General features: G+C 32.5%; 1 protein-coding gene across 1 annotated transcript in view; it reads right to left on the bottom strand.

The window, feature by feature from the left end:
* Nucleotides 1–22,144, bottom strand: part of LOC137632225 (protein O-linked-mannose beta-1,2-N-acetylglucosaminyltransferase 1-like) — a 34,645-nt gene that overhangs the window by 8,568 nt on the left and 3,933 nt on the right. The window contains exons 3-9 of the mRNA XM_068364109.1: nt 21,191–21,394; nt 17,138–17,351; nt 16,707–16,834; nt 14,913–14,983; nt 9,050–9,310; nt 4,405–4,600; nt 3,821–4,011 (exon numbers count right to left, since the gene is read on the bottom strand). Coding sequence (XP_068220210.1) covers nt 3,821–4,011; nt 4,405–4,600; nt 9,050–9,310; nt 14,913–14,983; nt 16,707–16,834; nt 17,138–17,351; nt 21,191–21,394 — 1,265 coding nt within the window. The remainder of the gene's footprint in view (nt 1–3,820; nt 4,012–4,404; nt 4,601–9,049; nt 9,311–14,912; nt 14,984–16,706; nt 16,835–17,137; nt 17,352–21,190; nt 21,395–22,144) is intronic.

The following is a 22,144-nucleotide window of genomic DNA, read 5'->3' as shown; positions in this document are numbered from 1 at the left end:
GTAGCCACTGAACAATTACAGTGCAATAGTTAACCCCTTGGGTGAAGAAGAATTGTTTGGTAATCTCAGTGTTGTCAGGTGTATGAGGAAAGAGGAGAATCAGTAAAGAATATGCCAGACTATTCGGTGTATGTGTAGGCAAAGGGAAAGTGAATTGTAACCAGAGAGAAGGATCCAATGTAGTGCTGTCTGGCCAGTCAAAGGACACCGTAACTCTAGCGGTAGTATCTCAACAGGTGGCCGGTGCCCTGCCAACCTACTACCCATCAATATAATTAAAGATATAGGGTTGGAGACAAAGCTAGCGGCTTTAAAAGAACCAACTTTGGAAAACAATCTAGATGCAGTAAGATAAACAGGCTCAGAGGCAATCCTGGATGCGACAATGGCATCTGACTTAAACGCTTTGCAATTCATTCACACCTTTCGTGTGTGTAATTTCGCCGCTGCGATGCCGCAGAACAGGCTGCGTCGACCCAAATGGATGCGGTGGCCAGTGGACTATCATGTTCAATACACGTGTATCCAAGGCCAATATAGAGGCCTTGCGTGTATCACACGCACTTAGCTGCGTGCGGAAGTAATATATTCAGTACCGGTCTACGTGTGAACGTCTTAACATGCATAGGAAGGAATGTGAAATCAAATAGATTTCCTTACATCTTTGATGGAGACGAAACCGGTGTGGGATAAGTCTCGAAGACTATAAAAGTCCGAATTTGACCACATTGTAATATTTCATCTTGATAAAATCATGTCAATTATTCAAAATTAAATGGTCATTAATTTGTGTTATCAGATATTATGTTAACTTCTTGTGTTCGGTTTTGGGTCAGAGATAATATCACTCCTATTATTATATAAAACTGGGAATTTCTATTCAAGATTTAAAGGCTATTTTTTGTGAACAACTCAAGTAGAATTTTTTTTTAAAGATACGAAGAATATGTCTTTCATCCCGCTCTGATTTGGATAATATTAAAACGGGAATTGAATGAAAGGAAAGTCAATCGCAACAAAACTAAAAATGGTTCTCATTAGAGAGAGAGAGAGAGAGAGAGAGAGAGAGAGAGAGAGAGAGAGAGAGAGAGAGAGAGAGAGAGAGAGAGAGAGAGAAGTAGGTACATGATTCTCTTTTCTTGTTTATTTCGTTTTTTGTATCTTCCCACCGGCAATTTCAACATTTTCTTATTATTCTTTTCATTCTTTTTACCGTTATTTGAGAACAAAACTTTTGGCAAGCAATTGCTCCTAATGTCTCTTTCTGCCATTCAAATGGTACACCTAATGGATAAGGCATTTGACTCCTCTATCTCTCTCTATCTCCTTAAAAACGCTAAATAAAGGCACAGTATTCTTTTCTTTCTTATCCATTGGGGTTGATTGCGCAGCTCATTATGAACCGAGAACAAACAAATTTCCAGCCATAACTCAGCTGTGTGCTGTGACATTTAGAAAACCACCTCAGTTTCTGCGGTGCCGCGAACGCATATATCTGCTTTGGCAAAACGCACAGTGTGAAAGTAGCCTTATATTTCACGCGAGTATATAGTATTTTAGGGTTTTTATTGACACCCATTAGATAAAATTTGATATTACTTATGCTGATGTATTCTTTACTAGCTGCTTCAATGATATCTTTCTGTGTATCAAGCGCAAATTTCTCATTTTGAGAATTTCCACCATAAAGAAAACAAACCCAACCGTAAGGAAACAGTCCGACGGGACCGGGCTCTTTTGGAATTTCTGCCTGTTCTCACATTTAAATTCAGAATGACCATATTCAAAATACTTTAAGAATTGTCTCTGTCTGCTTTTACATTTCTGGATTCTTATAATCAGACAACTATTAGTGATGTAATGTGGTACAGTTTTGGATAAAAAAAAAAAAAAATAAAATGGTATTATTCCTCCAACGGAGTTTCTTAACTGAATATACACTAGGTGGATGTCTGTCAATATTTTCTTCGTATGAAGAGTAGAGGTCTTTATTGAACACTACTCAGATTTTGATGGTGTGAGATCTATAAGGGAAATTGAATTCAGTATTTTCCCTTCGAGAAGATTTAGAATTAGCAACTGCAGCCTCCCGAGCATCATAACCTGCCATGACTATAAACTATTTTGTTGCAAAGTCAGTACAGTTCTTGTTGTAACAGTCACTGAAATAGAGATAAAGTCATATTTTTTTTAGCAAATTCATGAAATAAATCATATTTGCTCTGCAATCAAAAAGAGATTTTTCCTTAAACTCAGTGAAAGCTTCATTCTCAGAAAATGATATATTCTTCTGGGTACTTATCATGAAATCGAAATTCTTAGCTTCATTTTTTTTACATTTAACCACGAGTTTTCATGTTATTGAGGAAATTTTTGTAATCAAAGGACTTTCAAATGTCTGTGCAATACAGTTCATGTAAATTCTCATATGCCGCTATTGGTTTTATCTCCTTGGTGTCCAAGAGATTTGTCTTAAAAAAAGTCTGATGAAATGTCCACAGGAAAACCAACACAGGTCATAAATACTGTTAAGGAAAAATGGGCAAATCTAGGGGAGCTGGATTAATCTAAGGACATATCCATAAAAAAGACACCATTTAAAAAAAAAAGTTAACATCTTGATGTGTTAAAAAAATTATTACAAGATTCCTCAGGAAATTATTTTTTTCAATTATTGGCAGAGTGAAAGTTATCTTTCCCGATGGTCACTCCATACCCTACTATTATGGAATAGCTCCGAATTAGAAAGGGAGGCACAGATATAAACTATAAACACATGTGATAATAGCCTTCTAGCCTGAAGTTGACAGCCCTAATTCAAGGATCGGCTCTCCTTGGATTATGAATAGCTAACCCTGAGCTTAGTTCCGCCAAAAGGTCACAACCATTTTCGCTGTGGCTAAAGTCATCCACAAATCTCACAAATACCTTCCAATGTCAAGCCTTTCCCTGCACTAATTCTTTCTTCCATTCACCCGGAGAGTGAATTTTGGCAAATATAGAAATATCCGGGGTATTTTCACCAAACGTTTAGCGTAGGATTTGAAGCGAGCTGATAAAATATGGAGAAAGTTGAAGTAAAAAGTAGACTATTGAGAGATATTTTGAGTTGAGTTAGGGAAAAGTGTTTCAAATGTAATCATTATTATTATTATAATAGAATTAATAATGATGGTACTAATAAGAATAACAGTAATTAAAATAACATTTAAACTCTGGCCTTCAATATAGGAGAGACTATTCCATAATAAAACAGTGAAAGATTGTTACGAGATTCTCTCATTAAGAAGATACATTGTATTGTAAATGAGCAAGAGTATAAAATTATGGGATGACCCGACAGAACAGTACCAGAGATAAGACTGGTGTCAATGCGGTTTTTAGTAACCTAAATCTAAATATCTGCCAGATGTATGTTATGTAATGTTTAGAACATTGTGTTTTATTTATAAAAATACTCTCAGAATATTGTGTCTTACTAAAACGCTCAAGTTGGTCCTTATAAATGTCTAGTATGTAAATCTAGCTAAATAATAAATCTATCAGTATTAGAAATTATCAAATGACTAAACAATTATCAAATGACTAACCAGTCTAATCTAAAATACTGTATGTGGTAAAATCAAAGTATTAAAATAGAAATGAAGAGTATGCTAAATATATTTTTAAGAAGCCCCTATAACATTATTAATGAAAAAGAACCTTAAGCCAAAAGTATTACCCAGTCTTTCGACACCAGTACTATACAGATAGAAACGTAACTGAAAACGACGTTTGCTAATCCCGTTAAGTAATGTAATAAATGCTCGACTTCATTTACCTCGTGATGTCATTTAGTTTTACATCTGGCTGCTGATTAAAGATCATTCTGTTGAAGTAGGTCTCCTGCTCGAAACCAGAAACGTGGACCCCCGAAGAGCCAGCATGGAAAGTTCTTGATACTTCTGGAAAGACAACGTCTCTCCCTCTTCGTAGGTCCTCCCAAGCGAGCCAGTAATCCCAATCACCCACCTGTTTTTTATATACAGTGATCTCCTGCAGATATTTGTATTTGTATAATCAAAGGATCTATTAATTAAAGGGTAACCATAAAACGTTGCTATCAAGGCAGTACTTGTTACTCCATAAGATTTAAAAAGAAAAAAAAAAAAAAAAAAAAAAAAACAATGATCATCAAACAACTAAATTTCTATGTTACTTCATGAGCATAAAATGTTTCTATGACTATATTTCCAAGATTTTTTCGATAACCTGCTAAGGCATCATAAAAATTCTGAAATAAATTACTCACAGCACATAAAAAACAATTCAATAAGACTTGTATCCTTTTGATATCAGTTTAGATTCAAAGATAAAATGATCAAGTAAATCTTTACCCAGTCAATGAATGTAAAAGATCCTCACCCCTTCTGGCACCCACTTTTGTATGACCTCTTCAGTGTAACGCCTGGTGACCATCCATCCATACATAGGGTAAGTGCGGGCCCTGAGAAGAGTCTTGGGGTCACTGGCAGTATCTTTAAAGCTGTTGCTGCTGTAGGCGTTGATGCAATAAACAGTCGGGTCCATGTCCAGCAACGGTGCTGTTTGATGGAAGAAACTAAAGAGGAAAAAGTGACATATATATATATATATATATATATATATATATATATATATATATATATATATATATATATTGTATATATATATATATATATATATATATATATATATACAATATATATATATATATATATATATATATATATATATATATATATATATATATATATATATATATATATATATAATGGGAATGCATTATAATCCTAGTATTTCAGTATAATAATAGATAAAGGTAATATGGAGGTCACAAAAACGGATAAATGGATCAGAGTAGGTGGAAAGATCTAAAAAGAATGGAGCCTTATAATTCGGTAAGGAGACGATAAAATTTGAAAATGTTGAAAGGGATGAGTGAAATAAGACCTTGGAAAACTTTGATAGATGAAATGCAAGATGCATTGGGAAGGGTCTCAACACCTACAAAGCGGGAGCAGGTAAACTGATATAATTGAGATGGAGGGCAGAGTGTGTCGTAGGTGTGACTTTGCTGCATAAAATAGAGGTATGAAAAGCCTAGAGGATTTTTGCATAGGAGTTCTTGCAAAGTTCCGCAGCTAAAACATGAATCTATAAGTGATCATTGCCTATTAATTTCGTGGGGGCCATTATCTAGGATGGAACGACCAAATGTTGGAAAGACCACATTTTACAAGCACTTTGATACAAACAATATACAGTATACATACAGTATATATATGTATTATTATACTATGATGGCTCCCAGGTCTGGGCACCAAAAATATATTGTAAGATGGTCCCGGGTCTTGGCACCAAAAACATATTATACAATGGTCCTGTGTCTGGGAACCAACATATAATATCATATATGTTATGGCTGGCAAGCTAAACAACTTCTCGAATTCCAAACTCACCTGTTTGCTTTTACATTAAATCTGTTACACTTGGAGGTATTAATACCCGAACTCTGAGACAGTTATATAATTCCCAGAAAGCGATATATAAAACACTGAATATCCAAAGGTTTCTTAAGTACACTCAAAACAAAACTGGGTAATTATTCAAACAAACTTACTACGGCTCTTTACAGGGTACGAGTAAGGTTTTAATAAACCCTGATGATTGAAATAATATTCTCTTTACAAAAATAAATATATTCTATATAAATTACAATACTTTGAAAAGAATTTACATAAAAACAAAATAAATCCCTCGAAACATTAAGTCTGAACAAAACTTAGATTAAGACAAAAAATGTTACGATCTGAAACTTATATAATTACTTGACTTGAAATATTAAATCTGAATAAACATTAGACTAAGACAAAAGAAACAATGCTTATGAAAATTATACAGTCACTTGTTTCACTTGAAAATATAACCAGATCACGATACAAGTACCTTTCACCTTACTACAGGGCCATCTACAAAACTCTATAAGAGAATTTTTATAACCACCCACTATGTTTACAAAAACCCATCACACCAAAACTTCGATATTTCACTGAACACTTTTAAAACGATACACTGTGCTGCGTGCGAGAGAGAGAGAGGAGAGGGGGAGATGGCTATGTCTTCAGGCTGGGATTCTCTATTTGATCTATGCCACCCTGGGGTCGCCTTTATTTGAAACTTAGCTACTTCCAGAAGCTTCCAGGAGATCTGGAAGCATAGGTGGTTGGCCTCACAGTGATGCTAGAGTTTCCAATTAGATAAAAATATTTTATATATGTATTTAAGAGATGTATAGCCAGCTCGTAAGGTGAGTTCCTCCCAGGTAGGTGTAAGTAATTATATGTAAACTACATAAGACTTTTGTCATTCATTTAATTGTATCTTTCATTCAAGTTGGTATACGTATATTTACGTTATTTTTAAGAAATAACTTTTTAATTTCACATGTTTTGTTACGAAGTCTTATATAACTTGATTAGGTATGCTTTATCCCACATACGAGGTATGAACACGAGGTATTACATCGTCTTTATGTTTTCACATGGTTAGAATTTGCATGAAATTTCTCGAAATAGATTTACTCTTTCTTTTAATGTTTCAAGAAGTAGGTTGGTGAAGATAGTTGAGAGAGAGATGCCTCACTTGTGTGTTGGAACTAGTTTGCTACTTGACTATTTGGCAGCTTTGCCGTCGTAAGGCCTCCCCCACGATTCTGGAATTAGTCTAAGTCCATATATTTAGCCCCCAGAAATGCATGGACAGCATAAGAAAAACCCTACCCGACCCTTTGAAAGAGCAAAAGTTCGTCTTTCTCCACTCAAGTGTGTCAAGTATGTTCCCTCTCAAATGTGATTAACAATTTCTATTCAACATATATTGTGTATAGTGTGTTCAAACATTAATGAAACTTTGAATGTTATTTCAAGTGCATGGTGTTAATGTAAGTACTAGTTTAATATAAATTTTTTTTTAACTGTCCCAGTGAGTTTAGGCTAAACAGTGAAGTATATCTATTTTTGATTATCTGTTCGGAAACCTCGTGTGAGCCAAAAGACGTAAGTGTATCAGTTACATTTATGTAAATTCCATTTAGTGTTTCAACATTAGTGTTAAAGTGTCAGCTATTTGCATTTATTATCAAAATTTAATATTTTTATAAATCACTTTCCAGTGAAATAAGAGATTGTATAATTTTCATAAATAATCTTTCTTTTGTCATAGCCTAAGGTTTGTTCAGATTTAATATTTCGAGTAATTTAGTTTTGGTGTTAATTCCTTTTGTATTATCGTTGTAACCTTTTGTAGAATATATTTATCCTTATAAAGAGTATATTATTTCGATCACCAATATTTCATGATAGTGCTTGCTCGTATTCCTGACTAAGAATCAAAGTATGAGTTTTTTTTTTTCTTTCTTTTTTAATAGGTCTTATAGATTAATCACCCAGTTTTGTTTTGAGTGTTAAGTAAGAGACCATTGGATATGCAGTGTTTTTATGTGTTGCCGTCTGGGAGTTGCATAATTTTCTCAGAGTTTGGGTATAGATTTTAAAGCATAAAAGATTTATATAAAAATAAACAGGAGAGTTTGAAGCTCTGGAGTTTAGGTAATTTACCAGCCGTAATAATATATCTACCTATCTATCTATTTATCTATCTGTGTATGGGTTTGTGTGTGTAAAGTTCTATCTGTGTGTGTGTGTTTGTGTGTGTAAATTCCCATGAACAGCTTCAAAATATATAAATGAAACTCGGTCACTCAAGAAAGATACGTCAAGTGTTATGCAAATAAAAAGATAAAGATCCATGAAAACTTTCCAAAATATAAGCCAGACTAAGTTCATTGGTATGAGAATTTGACTATCACTAAGCTAATTTTTATGTTTTATTACCTCCGTCAAGGAACTTATGTTTTCACCTGTCTGTTTGTTTGTCACCAGCCTAAATTAAAAAAGTACGGACGAATTATGATGAAAATTTCAGTATATGTCAGAAATTGGCTAACTTAGAAGTAATTAGATTTTGACGGTGATCCAGATCAATATCTGGATCCAGGATTTTTAGAAAAACATTTTTCACTATTGCAAGATTGGACCAATTTGAGTATTGCTCTTCAAACAAATAAATATTGATCTAGTCAAGGTAGAGATCATATGATAAAGGGAACTGAGCTGTCATGACAGATGCCTGTGTTCTCCTAGCGCTTTATTATTATTTTTGTTATTATTATAATTATTATTATTATTATTATTATTATTATTATTATTATTATTATTATTATTATCATTATAAAATTTGTTCATGTTATTATTCTTTTTCAGTTTTGGTGTTGTAGTTAACAACAAGCTAAAAGACCTTATAAAGATCGTCTGATTTTCTTAACGAATAGGAAAGTAAACAAAAAAGATGCAGTTGTAAAGGAGAATATACTAAAACGGGAAGATTATACAACATAGAAAAAACATTAAACCAAATTTATTTTTATGTCTCTTAGTAATAATGTAATAGTATTACAGAATTATAAGGCTTAGTTTTGAAAGAAAAACAGGTTTTCAAGACTAATGTTTAGAGTGAATGAGAAAGAAACAGTATGAGGGAGGGAGGGAGGGAATCGTTTCCTTTCATTCCAATCTATGGTCTCTGGAATTCCTTTCTCCTACTTCGTTCCGTTTGTTATTTGAGTAGCAATGAAGTAGGTTTAATGGAAAAACGAAGGAGATCAAAGATTTGATTTCAATAAATCTGAAATTTAGGTCGCAAATAAGTTTATTTGAAAGATGCAATCATATGTAAAAAAAAAAAGAAAAAAAAACATAACCATATGGGTTATTAAAAGCTATAACACCAAAGACATCAAATAATGCCCCATTCTGAAGCCTATTGCATATAAATAAATTCAGACTATAGATTGCATCTAAGCATAAAAAATAGCCAAAGGAAAGCAACCGTTACATACTGGAAACCTGCAATAATGAAATAAACCTTAAGATCTTTAATTTCATGCACGGCCATTCCACCAATCCCTTACCTGAGGATATCTTGAGATACCAAAAGATCATCTTCTAGAATGATAGCTTTACTAGCAGCAGGGTATGTGGTGAAAACAGACCAAAGAGCAAACTTGATATTGGCGTTTGTGCGGCTATTATGAACTCCTTCTTGGGCATGAATTCGAATGTTTACTTGCAGAACCTCTGCCAAGCGCAAAGTTTCTTCGTGAGGGCCGTCCACCACCACCAAAATGTCAGTTTGGGGGGATCCAGGGACCATGTAGAGTTGCCGTAGGATTCTGCAGATGAAAATGTAATTCAATCCTTCATATATAAAATTCATAAGTTAATGCTAATCTTCGAGAGTTATTATTGTCAATACTACCTACCGTAACTATTGTTGTCTTCTACTTCATTATGTCGGTTAGTTCGGAAAAATAGCTATAGCTATGAGTGACGTGGTCGTCTTATGACATGAATGTGAGTAATTTTTTTTTTTTTTTTTTTTGATACCTCAAGAAGACCAAGAAGTATATGAAAAATGCATAGTGTGCAACATATGATTTTGAGCTGGTCAACAGAATTGTGCCATATGGACAGCACTATGTCAGGGAAAGCCATTCAGCTCCGGGGTACGACTGTTGCACTTTGCCGTAAAAGTGTTTCTAAGAAGAGAAAATTAATAATCAATGCAAAAAAAGAGAGTAGTTTTCTATTTAAGGGGATGTCTTAAGGTTGTAGTTGGGAATCTTGATATAGTGGTGGAAGAAAGTACACTTCTGCTTGAAATAAGGGTTTTGGAATTCTAGTACGAGATAGAACATGTAAAACAGCAAAAATAAAATAATATGCATTACACTAAAAAACTATCAAACAAATTCTTCCTCCTAGTATGGAACAGTGAAATGAAATAAAACAGTTCATAAATTTTTTAACAGTACACAAATAAGTAATAAATCAACCTGCAGAATATGAATGAGATATTAAATGTCCCATACTTTCAATATTTGCCTCTCTTTCTTTTTATAATTTGAAACCAGATTAAAATTTGAAGGTTGCTTTCAGTCACGTCAGTCGAACCATGCCAAAGGTTGCATTTGGTTGTATTCATACTAATCCAGTAGACAATGGTCATGGACTGCGTCCAAAAGTTCAAGATCCACTTACTATATCTATCACCAGGGATATTGTTTTATTTTCATTATTCAGTTACTTTTCCTACGAAAATGACCAACAACTGTTCAGTCTTTGGATGTTTTAATACAAAAGTGAACAGAAAATGTTCAGACATGAAGTATTTCAGTTTTCCAAAAGATGATGATTTTCGAATGCAATGGAATCAAGTGAGACGTCGAGCTCATAAAAAGAATCTTGAAAATTATGCGATTTGTCCTGTTGATTTTGCAAGCAGTGAATTATTGGATGATATGAAGTCGCATTTGCTGCAAGTTGAAAGTTCTAAAAGTAAGAAACTTTTGACAAAAGATGCTATGCCTTCTTTTTTTCTTTATGGTGGCTAACATTTTGTTACAAATTATTCTCCACTACTTTGCAATGGAAACATATAATGATCCAATGATGAAAAATTAATTCAAATGCATTATTATCATTATGAGTGATAATTGTTGAATGATAGGCTAGCACATTACGTAAAAGAAAATAAACTTGGTGAAGAATGTAGATTATATTTGCTGTTTTCCAGAAAGAAACCGAGATGACAAACTATCTAAGGAATAGTTTGTGACAAATCAAATATGTATAAAAGAATAATTGATTTGATAAAGGAAGTGGAATATACAGATTATCCAGTGGTGGCAACAGTATATGTATTCTTAGGCTGTGGAAAATGTAATTGGCCCTTTTTGTAAGAAAACTTCTAACCAGAATCTATGCGCAGCCAGACAGATATTCCTTTCTACACGTGCTCCTCGTTCACCCAAGTTGATCAGGAATAACCAAAATTCTGGGTTCATAATGCCAAAACGGAGATAGAATTTTACACCAGCGGATAAGACAAATGGTGATGAAATCCAAAATAAGTCGGATTCACCTAAACGTTTATGGGCCAAAACGGCAGCGTGTTAATTATGCTACACACTTGCTGTCTAGAAGTTGCGGCAATGCTCTTAATTTTCTTGGAGGAAAGATGCTTTTTCAAGAATAATGAATGGAAAGTAACGGTTTGATATTATGAATTCTTCATCCATGAAAGACGACAAACCTACTCGTTGTGCTTTTTGCGTAAATTTTGATTAACAAACAAGTGTTGTGAGCAAAATTATTGATAACGTCAAAAGTGAGAGTGATAAAATAATTTAGTAGCTAAGTCAGTGGATTGTCAAAGAAAAAAAAAAAAGAAACTTTCTATCGATTCTTGAAGTAACTGAAACATGCAAAAAGAATGAAACACCTGCAAGTACACTCAGTTTTGACACTGAGGAGGAATCTTTGAGACATATAAAAGGTTATATAGTTAAAGAAACTTCAAAATATCCCGAATATACAAAAAAAAAAAAAAAAAAAAAAAAAAAAAAAAAAAAAAAAAGAAAAGGGTCCAGTGTTGTTGCAAATGATAAATGTTGGATAGATCTAATAAACGCAGATAGCCTTCATTAACTTTAGTTTCTTTCTTTTCCCAATTAAGTAAGATGTGAGAAATGTTTTTATCTGTCTAGGGCGAAAAATTGAAATCATTACATAATAACTCTCAATGACGAGATGAAACTTACTATTGGGGCTTTACCTTTTAATGTCACACTTCTTTGCAAAAATAGCTTTGTAATTTATAGAATTAGACGTTTAATCAGAAAAATCAATGTCAATAAAAAAATCGGAAATATATGAAAATTGTAAAATTAATATATTGTAAATGAAATGATAGTAAACAACAATATCTCAAAATTCCATGAGAGAAAGAATATACAATAAGAAATTAGAAATGGACAATGAGTGAATAAAAAAACGGAAAATACGCAAGGATTCCTTAAAGGAAAACGCGTTAATGACGTCATGCACAGAAATGGCCTAAATCGTACCCCTGTCCGGCTGTCGATCTTGATTCACCCGAAGGAAATTTGGCTGACGGACATATAGATGAACGGACACTCAGTCGACAGACATTTGGCCGAAAATGTACAAGCGATAATATTAACGAGCAATATTTTAAGTATCTTGATAAAGTTTTTAAGAAAAGTTACAATAAAATTTCAAAAATAAAGTAAAATGTGTTTTTAAGCATTAAAAGAAATGCACACATTTTTGGCAAACTTATCTTAATCTCAATGATTGGCGTAAGCTTTGTGATTAATATTTGATTAATACTATTTATTGTAAAAAAAAAAAACTCTATAAAATACACCAAATGTATGTTCTTAAGTATGTAGATTGTGCGTAATTGTTCTCAGAAAATCTGATTTTGATATGCCTCATATATCTCAACGATAGACAGAAGCCTTGTGTTTAAGATCTGATACTTCTTAGATGATCTCAATGCAGGCCCTGAATTTGCCCTCTCGATTGTGAACTCCCAATTTGATTGCTCTTTCGTTAACTTTGAAACTAGACGGCAAATAGGAGGGTGGATGATTGTTATTCACTGTTCTAAAGCCCTGTGCCATCCCTCTAGACTAGAGAGTTTGCAGTTCTTTGAAGATATTGTAAGGTTCTCTCGAATGTGTTCCACATTCCTAAATCAAATAATGGCCTTCGTCGTCTTCCACGTTGAATAAGATCAATCCACGTTGCTTTAAGTAGCAAAGAAACATTCACAGAATTTCATTATTTTCATCATCCAATGATGAGATTAATTCAATGAAGGTATCGTCATAGTCACCAACTGGCACAAATGCCAAAGGTTGAAAATATACATAGTGGTTGCATTTCTTGCATCATCATACAAAGTCTGTAATCCTGAGCACTGTATTTCCTTTCGCATACACTGTCCGAAATAAAAAAAAAACACTCATTAATACTTGTGTTTGGAAAACATGCCTTAACGCTATTGCAAACAGTCCTCTCATAGTCAATAATGACCGAAACAGGATTAATACCTAGTCTCATTTGTTTTAGGGTGCTAAAAATATATCATAAGTAGCTTGGTTTTCGTTTCTTGCAATGCAGTATTCGAAAGGAACTGTGCACAGTATTTAACTGAAAGCCTAACAGGGCAGAATCAAAAGTCCTATCACACAACCAATGGTCTTTCAAAGCAATTTTAATTAAGTGGTAAAATGATTGGCTGTCATCATGAAAATTAAGCATTTACGGCAGCAGCATTGGATTCACATAATCGAGAGATAGTGAGAATTTTTCAATGTCTGGTCACCGACAAACCCATGCAGTGGTGTGGCATGCTGTCTACGGCAGAATTTGCCTTTGAATATCGTAAATATCGAACCAATCAACAATACTTCCCGTTATTTAGTGCTGCCCTATTCTGGGACTATTGCCACACACCAAAAGGCAAACTGTATATTTTGGAGCAACATGAGTAGATCTGTGTAGTTTGTTTTGAAGATTGGCAGCTACGATGGCAAGATTCTTAGTATGGGCGAATGAAAAATATTGCACAGATTATAATTAAAAAAAGAATTCGCAAACAGCAAGACAAATGGAAGATTAGTGACTGAATATATCTATTTGAGACAGCCCAAGTTTTGGACGTTGTATATAAGACTCTCTCGAGACAAAGAGTTGAAGAAATCCATAGTGGTACTTCAAAACGAGAGAACAATAATTATTGTCGTTTCAGAGCACTATTAGTCATGTCCTACCTGGATATGTCTTAGCAAAACAGTTATAAAAACCGTTGCTACCCTGTCCTGCCATATATGGTTATCTAAATGAAGCTCGGTAATAAAGTGATTTACCTATATGAAATTCTTACTTTTTGTGTGTGTTGGTTTCAAATATAAAAGAGAGAGACAAATATATGAAGTATGCGACAAGTAAAATCTTATTCATATTCCGGAGATTGATTTATTACATATGTATTGATAAAAATTTTAGGAATTGGTTTATTCCATTTCACTGTTTCAAACTAGGAGGAAGAATTCGATTGCTAGCTTTTGTGTAATGCATGTTATTTTATTTTTGCTTTTTTATATGTTCTATCTCGTACTGGCATTCAAAAACCAGCGTTCAAAGTAGAAGTGTTCTTTCTTCCATCACCATATCAAGATTCACTTCTACATATTAAAGACATCCCCTTAACTTGATAACAACTCTTCTTTGCATTGATTTTCAACTTTACCCTCTTAGAAACAGTTTTCAAATTCTTTCACTAGTTTTTCTAATCTTTTTCCATTATTTTCTACTCGTGATTCATTTTCTAATCAAATGATTTTGCATTTATGAATAGTCTTTTATCACACTTTTCACATCACCCAATTGATAAAGACACTGAACAGCCATGGAATCATAACACACCTTTGATTTAGATCCACCTTTACACTAAATCAGCAACTCTCCCATAACAGTATTCAATTACACATTTTGCTTACAACATCGAAATTATTAAACTATTAATAACTTATCTTCTCTGCCATACGTTCGTAACCTCTGTCAAATTTGTCCCTCTATTTATTCAATCGTGTATGTTCACAGTTTCATACCTGCCACACAGCTCATTTTATTTCTCTTTCAAATTCATCAGTTTTTTCCTGCTATTCAATGGATCTCTAAACCTATCTCTAAAAATCCTGCCATCTGTTCTGTTTTCTTAATTAGATACCTAGCATATACCTTTCTTGATATGTTAAGCAATTCTTAATTACCTTTGGTAAGTTTACCTTTATATATTAGACATTAAAACCACGTGTTGACCAATTTATCCCAATATCTTCACCTTATCACGCATCATTCATTGAAGTTTTATCATCTATAGAATCATGCTGTACTTACCTGAAAAGGTGAAGTGGTTTGTTCGCAGTAACGACCACGACAGGGATTTTCTCAGTCATGGGCAAAACGGGCTACGAGAACAGTGAGAATTGGAATGAAAACTTTTTAACAATATCAGATAGTTTATAAAATACGAAGTGTACATACACATACAGATGCACGCAAACACACACACACACAAATACACACACATATATCTATATATATATATATATATATATATATATATATATATATATATATATATATATATATATATATATATATATTGTCTGTGGTTTGGTCATTTCATCACCACGCTGGCCATTATTGATTGGAGATAGTAGAAACATTAGTCTGATCGCTCACAGCAAACCAACCTAGTATGGGTGGCCCTGATTCATACAGCTTTGCAGATCATGGCAATACAGAAACTACTTCATCACGTTAAGGTATCATCCACTCAGAAAGATATATCTATTCTGAAGAAGTGTTTTAATTCTTTTATTCTACCTTGTTTTGAGTATTGTTCTCCTGTCTGGTCTTCAGCTGCTGATTCTCATCTTAATTTGTTGGACAGAAACTTACGGTCTATTAAATTTCTTATTCCTGATCTAGATATTAATCTCTGGCACCGTCGATCAATTAGTTCATTATGCATGTTGCATAAGATTTTTCATAACTCTGACCATCCTTTACATTCAGATCTCCCTGGACAATTCTATCCTGTTCGTAATACTAGGCAGGCAGTTAATTCTAATAGCCAGGCCTTCTCCATCATAAGACTCAATACTACGCAGTACTCTAGAAGTTTTATTCCAGCTGTTACCAAGTTGTGGAATGATCTTCCTAATCGGGTTGTTGAATCAGTAGAACTTCAAAAGTTCAAAGTTGGAGCAAATGCTTTTTTGTTGACCAGACGGACATGAGTCTTTTTATAGTTTATATATGACATTTTTGTTGTTGACGTTGTTAATAGTTTATATATGATATATCTCTTTTGACATTACTTTTTTTAGAATGATTTATTGTTAATTTGTTCTCTTCAGTTATTTATTTCCTTATTTCCTTTCCTCACTGGGCTATTTTTCCCTATTGGAGCCCCTGGGCTTATAGCGTCTTGCTTTTCCAATTAGGGTTGTAGCTTGGATAGTAATAATAATAATAATAATAATATATATATATATATATATATATATATATATATATATATATATATATATATATATATATATATATATATATATATGTGTGTGTGTGTGTGTGTGTGTGTGTGTGTGTATATATACATATATATGTATATATATATATATTGATTGATTTAAAGTTTTCAGGAATTATATTTCTATTAAGATATATCTTGCTTGCAACACTATTTTATTATAATAATCATAATTCCAACCCACTCTAATAATTTGAAACAGCAATTGAGTAGATGATTGACTTCAAAGACTATAAAATTCCGACTATAATAAAACTCTAAAAACTGCGTGGTATGCATTAATGAAAGTAAAAAAGGCAAAAATCCGCACGCGCTCGGCAGATGAATGATAAAAATATGGGAAACGGAAATTATTTACATTTTGTATTTCGAACATTCCACACTAAAATCTGAAATATTGATAAAAGCGACTTTTCAATTCTACTCATGCTTTCAATTTATATTTTCTCTTTTTAGTGCCACTTTTACACTAAAGCAAGAGCAAATCAAGAGCAATAGGGAAATATATTCATAATTCATATACACCACGAGCTAGTGAGCCAAGGACTAAGTTGCTGCTAAAGAAAGTGGTGAGTTGTAGCTTTTCTAGATACCTGTATTTTTCGCGTTTCTGGAAAGAAAGGCTTCTGGCAAGAACAGAGATCCCCATATCCTTCGTAGGATTCGCAGAAGGATGCTTGACGCTGGAGGTTCGGTATATCATACCAAGGGCACTTTCGATCTTAAAGAAAATAAAACATTAAAATAAGATAACTAATTAATGAATAGTTTCGAAAATAATATGCATGAATACCTTTTAATCTACGCTACCTGGCGTAAACAGTAATATTCCACTAAAACAAATATTTTCTAAACAAGCTACTATGCAAGTCATAGTTATAGGAAAAAAGAAGAATAACTTGTGATTGTAAACAAGTATATAGTTTAATCAATATCTAAAGGCGTACAAAGGACGTACAATATATTTATCTAGCCTAGACTCAAAGAAGAAAAGTTGGGGACGTATTAGTGAGTGTACCCTTACCTCTTGTGTTCTTAGCTATTTGAGTTTTCAGAAGTAGAGCAGAGCTCGGGTAGTTCTGCTGCCCAACTATAGAGATTCCTTCTGCCACAGTGGTCAAACCTGTAGTGCCAATGCACACCCAAGCTTCACCCGGAGTTGCCCTAGTCACCCATCGGCATCCCAAGAGGGTGAGAGCGGCCTCTGCAGCTTTGCTCAGGAATAGAATCCATTCTGGCTATTTGAAGTTAAAGCTCTTTGGTTAATCAATATATTTCTATATAATTTATATATAGTTTATTATTGCTATTTGCTCTTTCGGTCAAAATTTCACAAACATTAACCGATAGAAATATTATGCATTTACAGAGGCTACACATATGTATACAAAAGTAGTGTTTTTGAATCACATACTTCTTATGTAGTTTAGTTTACCAGCTCAAACCTACAGATATTCATGGGGATTATGTGCAGCCAATCCTGATTCCCCATTGTGGTCACTCATCCAGGAGTATATATATATATATATATATATATATACATATATATATGTATATATATACATATATATATATATACATACATATATATATATATATATATAATTAGCATATATATATTCTTACAAAGCTGATATAACCTGTGAGTAGATTATTTTATTAACATATTTCATTTGTGTATTTAAGAGATGTATAGCCAGCTCATAAGGTGAGTTACACTCATGTAGGATTAAGTAAATATATGTAAATTACATAAGACTGTCGTTATTCATTTAGTTGTAATTAGCTGTATATATATATATATATATATATATGTATATATATACATATATATATACATATATATATGTATATTTATGTATATATATATGTATGTATATATATATATATATATATACATACATATATATATATATATATATATATTGTTTTCATTTGTGCATTGAAGAGATGATATCCAGCCGTAAAATGAGCTCCTCACATGTAGATATAAGTGTTTTATGTAAATTACGTAAGACTTTCGTCGTGAATTTCACTGTACTTTTTTTATTAAAGTTAACATATGAAAATTTACGTGATTTTTAAGAATTAACTTTTCGTTTTATGTATGTTTGCTACGAAGTCTTATGTAGTCTATTTGAAAGTGTAGGATATATGCGAGATATGAACAAGGGCTTAAGTAATGTTCTTTCATATTTTATGATGTATTGCGTCATGTTTGAGAGAGAATGTTCACTGACATGTGCTTTGGAAGATTCTCTACCATGTGCTTTAGAAAAGTCACGAAGGCCTGGTGAGAGGATGTTATCTTTTTTTTTAATTTCGGGGACAAAGGGTGGGCGGAGCTAGCTTGGAGAGTCGTCTCGCGGGTGGGTTGGTGTGCATCTGAGAGTTGCCTGAAACCCCCCTGATTCACCTCTTGACATTTTTATCTAGTTGGAAACTCTGACGCCCTTAGGCAAAGGCCTACACTTCTCAAATCCTTTGGAAACTTCTGGAAATAAGTTAGGTTACATAAACAAAGGTGACCTAAGGTTTAGTTAGAGTTAGATAGAGATCGAGATAGAATTGTAGCCTGAAGATAGCCTCCTTCCCCTCTCCCTCTCTCACGCTCCGTATTGTTGAAAGTGTTCAGTACATTTTAGTGTGTCCTCTCCTAAGTGTGTCGTAAATATACAGTGAGTTTTTTAATTCATTATATTAGGGCGAGTGTTGGCATTGTATAAGGTTTTTTGGTAATTGGCCCTGTAGGAAGTATAGATTTTTGTAACGTGATCTTGTTATCTATTATTTATTAAGTGTCAAGCGTGAACATTGTATTATTCAGAATTATTTCAAACTTTTGTAAAATTTTCATTGTACTATTTCTTTTCTTAGGCTGAGGTTTATACAGATATAATAGTTCAAGTCAAGTTCTTAGATAATTTTCATATCGTAACATTTTTGTTTCAATTTAAGTTTGTTAAGATTTAATGTTTTTTCCAGTGAATTATTTTTTTATTGTGTAAATTCTTTCAAAATGTTGTAATTTATATAGAATATATTTATTTTTGTAAAGAGTGTATTATTCCAATCATCATTATTTGGAACCAGATTCCGCTCGATTCCTGTTAAGAACCACAGCAATTTTAAATACGTTTTAATAATACTTAAGAGTAATTACCCAGTTTGGTATTGAGTGTGCTTAAGATACCTTTGGATATATACATATATTTATACATATATATGTATATATATAGATTATATGTATATATATATAAATATATATATATATATATATATACATATATATAATCTATATATATATATATATATATACATATATATATATATATATATAATCAATATATATATATATATATATATGTATATATACATATATATATATATATATGTGTGTGTGTGCGTGTATATACATATGTATATAATATGATATATATATATATATATATATGCATATCTATATATATGTATATATATATATATGCACATATATATATATATATATATAGCCTATATATATTACAGGCAGAGGTACAAACTGATTAATAAAGGGTAAAATGAGGAGGTTATTCACATTAAAATTGTTATTGGTCACAAATCCGTGAAAAAGTACTATTCTTTTGGCTTTTGACAGGCTTTGTTTATGAAATGCGACGGATACTTTAAAATGAATGCTATTTCGTTAATTTTCCTAAGGTCAGCTTCGAGGAAATCATGGCCACTTACACGCAGTGCCCGTAAATACATTTTGGTTGATGAGCAATAATTAGAATCAAAATCTATACACGAATTAATATTTGTAAGCTCTCTATACGCCATAAATTTAAAAGACCTAACATGTCTGAATATCAAAACATCTAAAAAGGCTAGCTTATTATCGACTTCTATCTGTAATGAAAACTCAGTACATGGTACCAAATTATTTAAGGCTGCTAGAAAAGATTTTTAATTGGCCAGGCACAGAATACATAATCAACATATATAACTGAAAAAAAAAACTTTCAGGTAGAATCGTACTATGCATTTCTGGCCAAAAATAGTGTGTTTTTCTTTAATATCTCTCATACTAGCAACTTGGTCAGAATGGTGTATTGACACAAGACCTCCCCCTAGTGTTTGATAAGTTAATACATTGACAAATCCCGTTAATTAAGGTTTTTGCTCATGACATATTAGGTCCAACCCAAGTGAATCGGGGAAGTAAGGAAAGCAATTTGAATACCTATACTCCCCCGTCCCCAAAGCAGATGAAAGGATGTATTTATGAAATTCCATGCAATCAGTGTAATAAATAAGACATTGGGAAAACTGGCAAAACACTTAAAACTAGATTAAAACCGCACAAATATAGGCTAATGTAAGAACAGGTAACGTTGTTAGAAGCGTTCTTCAGCATATGAATCATTACAACCACACTATTGATTGGAAAGCTACCTAAGAGCTTATACTTTGTAAAGATGTTAAACGAAATATTATTGGAACATGTTTAAGTAAGAAAAAATTTGAAGACCCGGTTAACACCAGTCTAGGTATGTGCAAACTAGATGAAGTAGGGTAAACAACATTTGTGAACAACTGGCTTTTAGGTAATTTGCTAATTTTTTTCTGTTTATACGTCATCACATTCTTATGTGATGACGTATAAACAGAAAAAAAAGGAGGTGTGATGTCATTTTGAGACTTCACACGTTCCAGTGATTTGTCGTTCATATAAATCTATATATATATATGTATATATATATATATATATATGTATATATATACTATATATATATATATATATATATAAAGTTTTTATGTATAGGTGTATAATTGTTTGCATGTATAAACAATAACAAATAGTATGTATGAATGACCATCTAATCGTATATGATACATATCTAATACCTTTGATATAATTTAAGATATAGAGATATTCAGTCTTCCTTGAGGTATATATCAGTAATTAGGAACATTAACTAATTGGTTTGTATGCAATCTAAACATGGTCATGAATACAATGAATACCAATAAAAAAAATGTCTGTTTAAAATTTACGACCTATTTGGGGAATCGAAAGACAAATAATTCTTACCACGCCTGCAACTATAAAAATTCTCCCAGGATGCAGGACCTTAAGAGTTTGGACTAATCTCTGGTGTTCTGCAGGTTGGTAAGTAAGGTATTGCTGGGCCATCATGAGGTGTCCGTCATGCTGCCTCAGGACGAGAAGATGTACTCCAGACTGATTGGCTCCCGGTTTGATTCGATTGACGGGTGTTCCATGACGTTCATAGATCTTTGGAAAGATAGGGAAACAAAACACGTTAATGGCCGAGGTTTCCTCGAGACATTGCCATTCATTTGTTTTGGATAAGATTGTTATTTATTTAGAAAATATTCCAAAGATGCTAATACGGTTTTAGAATTTCATTTCAAATATTATATGCAAATATAATTTCTGTGTCAGGTGAATGCACTTGTTAGGGTTATTGTAATTAATTTTCATATCTATAAAGATATTTCAAAATTTTTACTGGAAACAAATATAACTTGAGAGTTCGACTAATATATTTTCTAACGTATTTGTACATTATATTTTACCCGATATTCCAAATTATTAAGAAAATTACAACCTACAAATATCTGAAAACTGGATAAGTGGTTAAATCTGAATACCACAATTAATCGCTCCATTTAAGAATTTATTGATTGACGTAAAACATACCAAGGTCGTTGATACCATTACCAAAAACCTTGTTAAAAAAGTATAATAACACAAATCAATGTTGATAATAAGTGGTTTCATCATAAGAATTGAAAATAAGGTAATTCAGCATCGAGAAATATTTCTAAAAGGAACAGTATAAATAATGACCAAGTATTTATATTTTTTCTTTATTTCTGGCATTCTTTAACTGTTTGCTCTATATAATTCAAATTATCATTGATAAATAATAATAATAGTGATTTTGATAAGGATAATAATAATAATAATAATAATAATAATAATAATAATAATAATAACAATAATAATAATAATAATACT

Source organism: Palaemon carinicauda, chromosome 41 (genome assembly GCF_036898095.1).
Source record: "Palaemon carinicauda isolate YSFRI2023 chromosome 41, ASM3689809v2, whole genome shotgun sequence".
Classification (NCBI taxonomy): Eukaryota; Metazoa; Arthropoda; class Malacostraca; order Decapoda; family Palaemonidae; genus Palaemon; species Palaemon carinicauda.
Note: the sequence above shows the minus strand (reverse complement) of the source record. Positions and strands in the feature narration are given on the sequence as shown.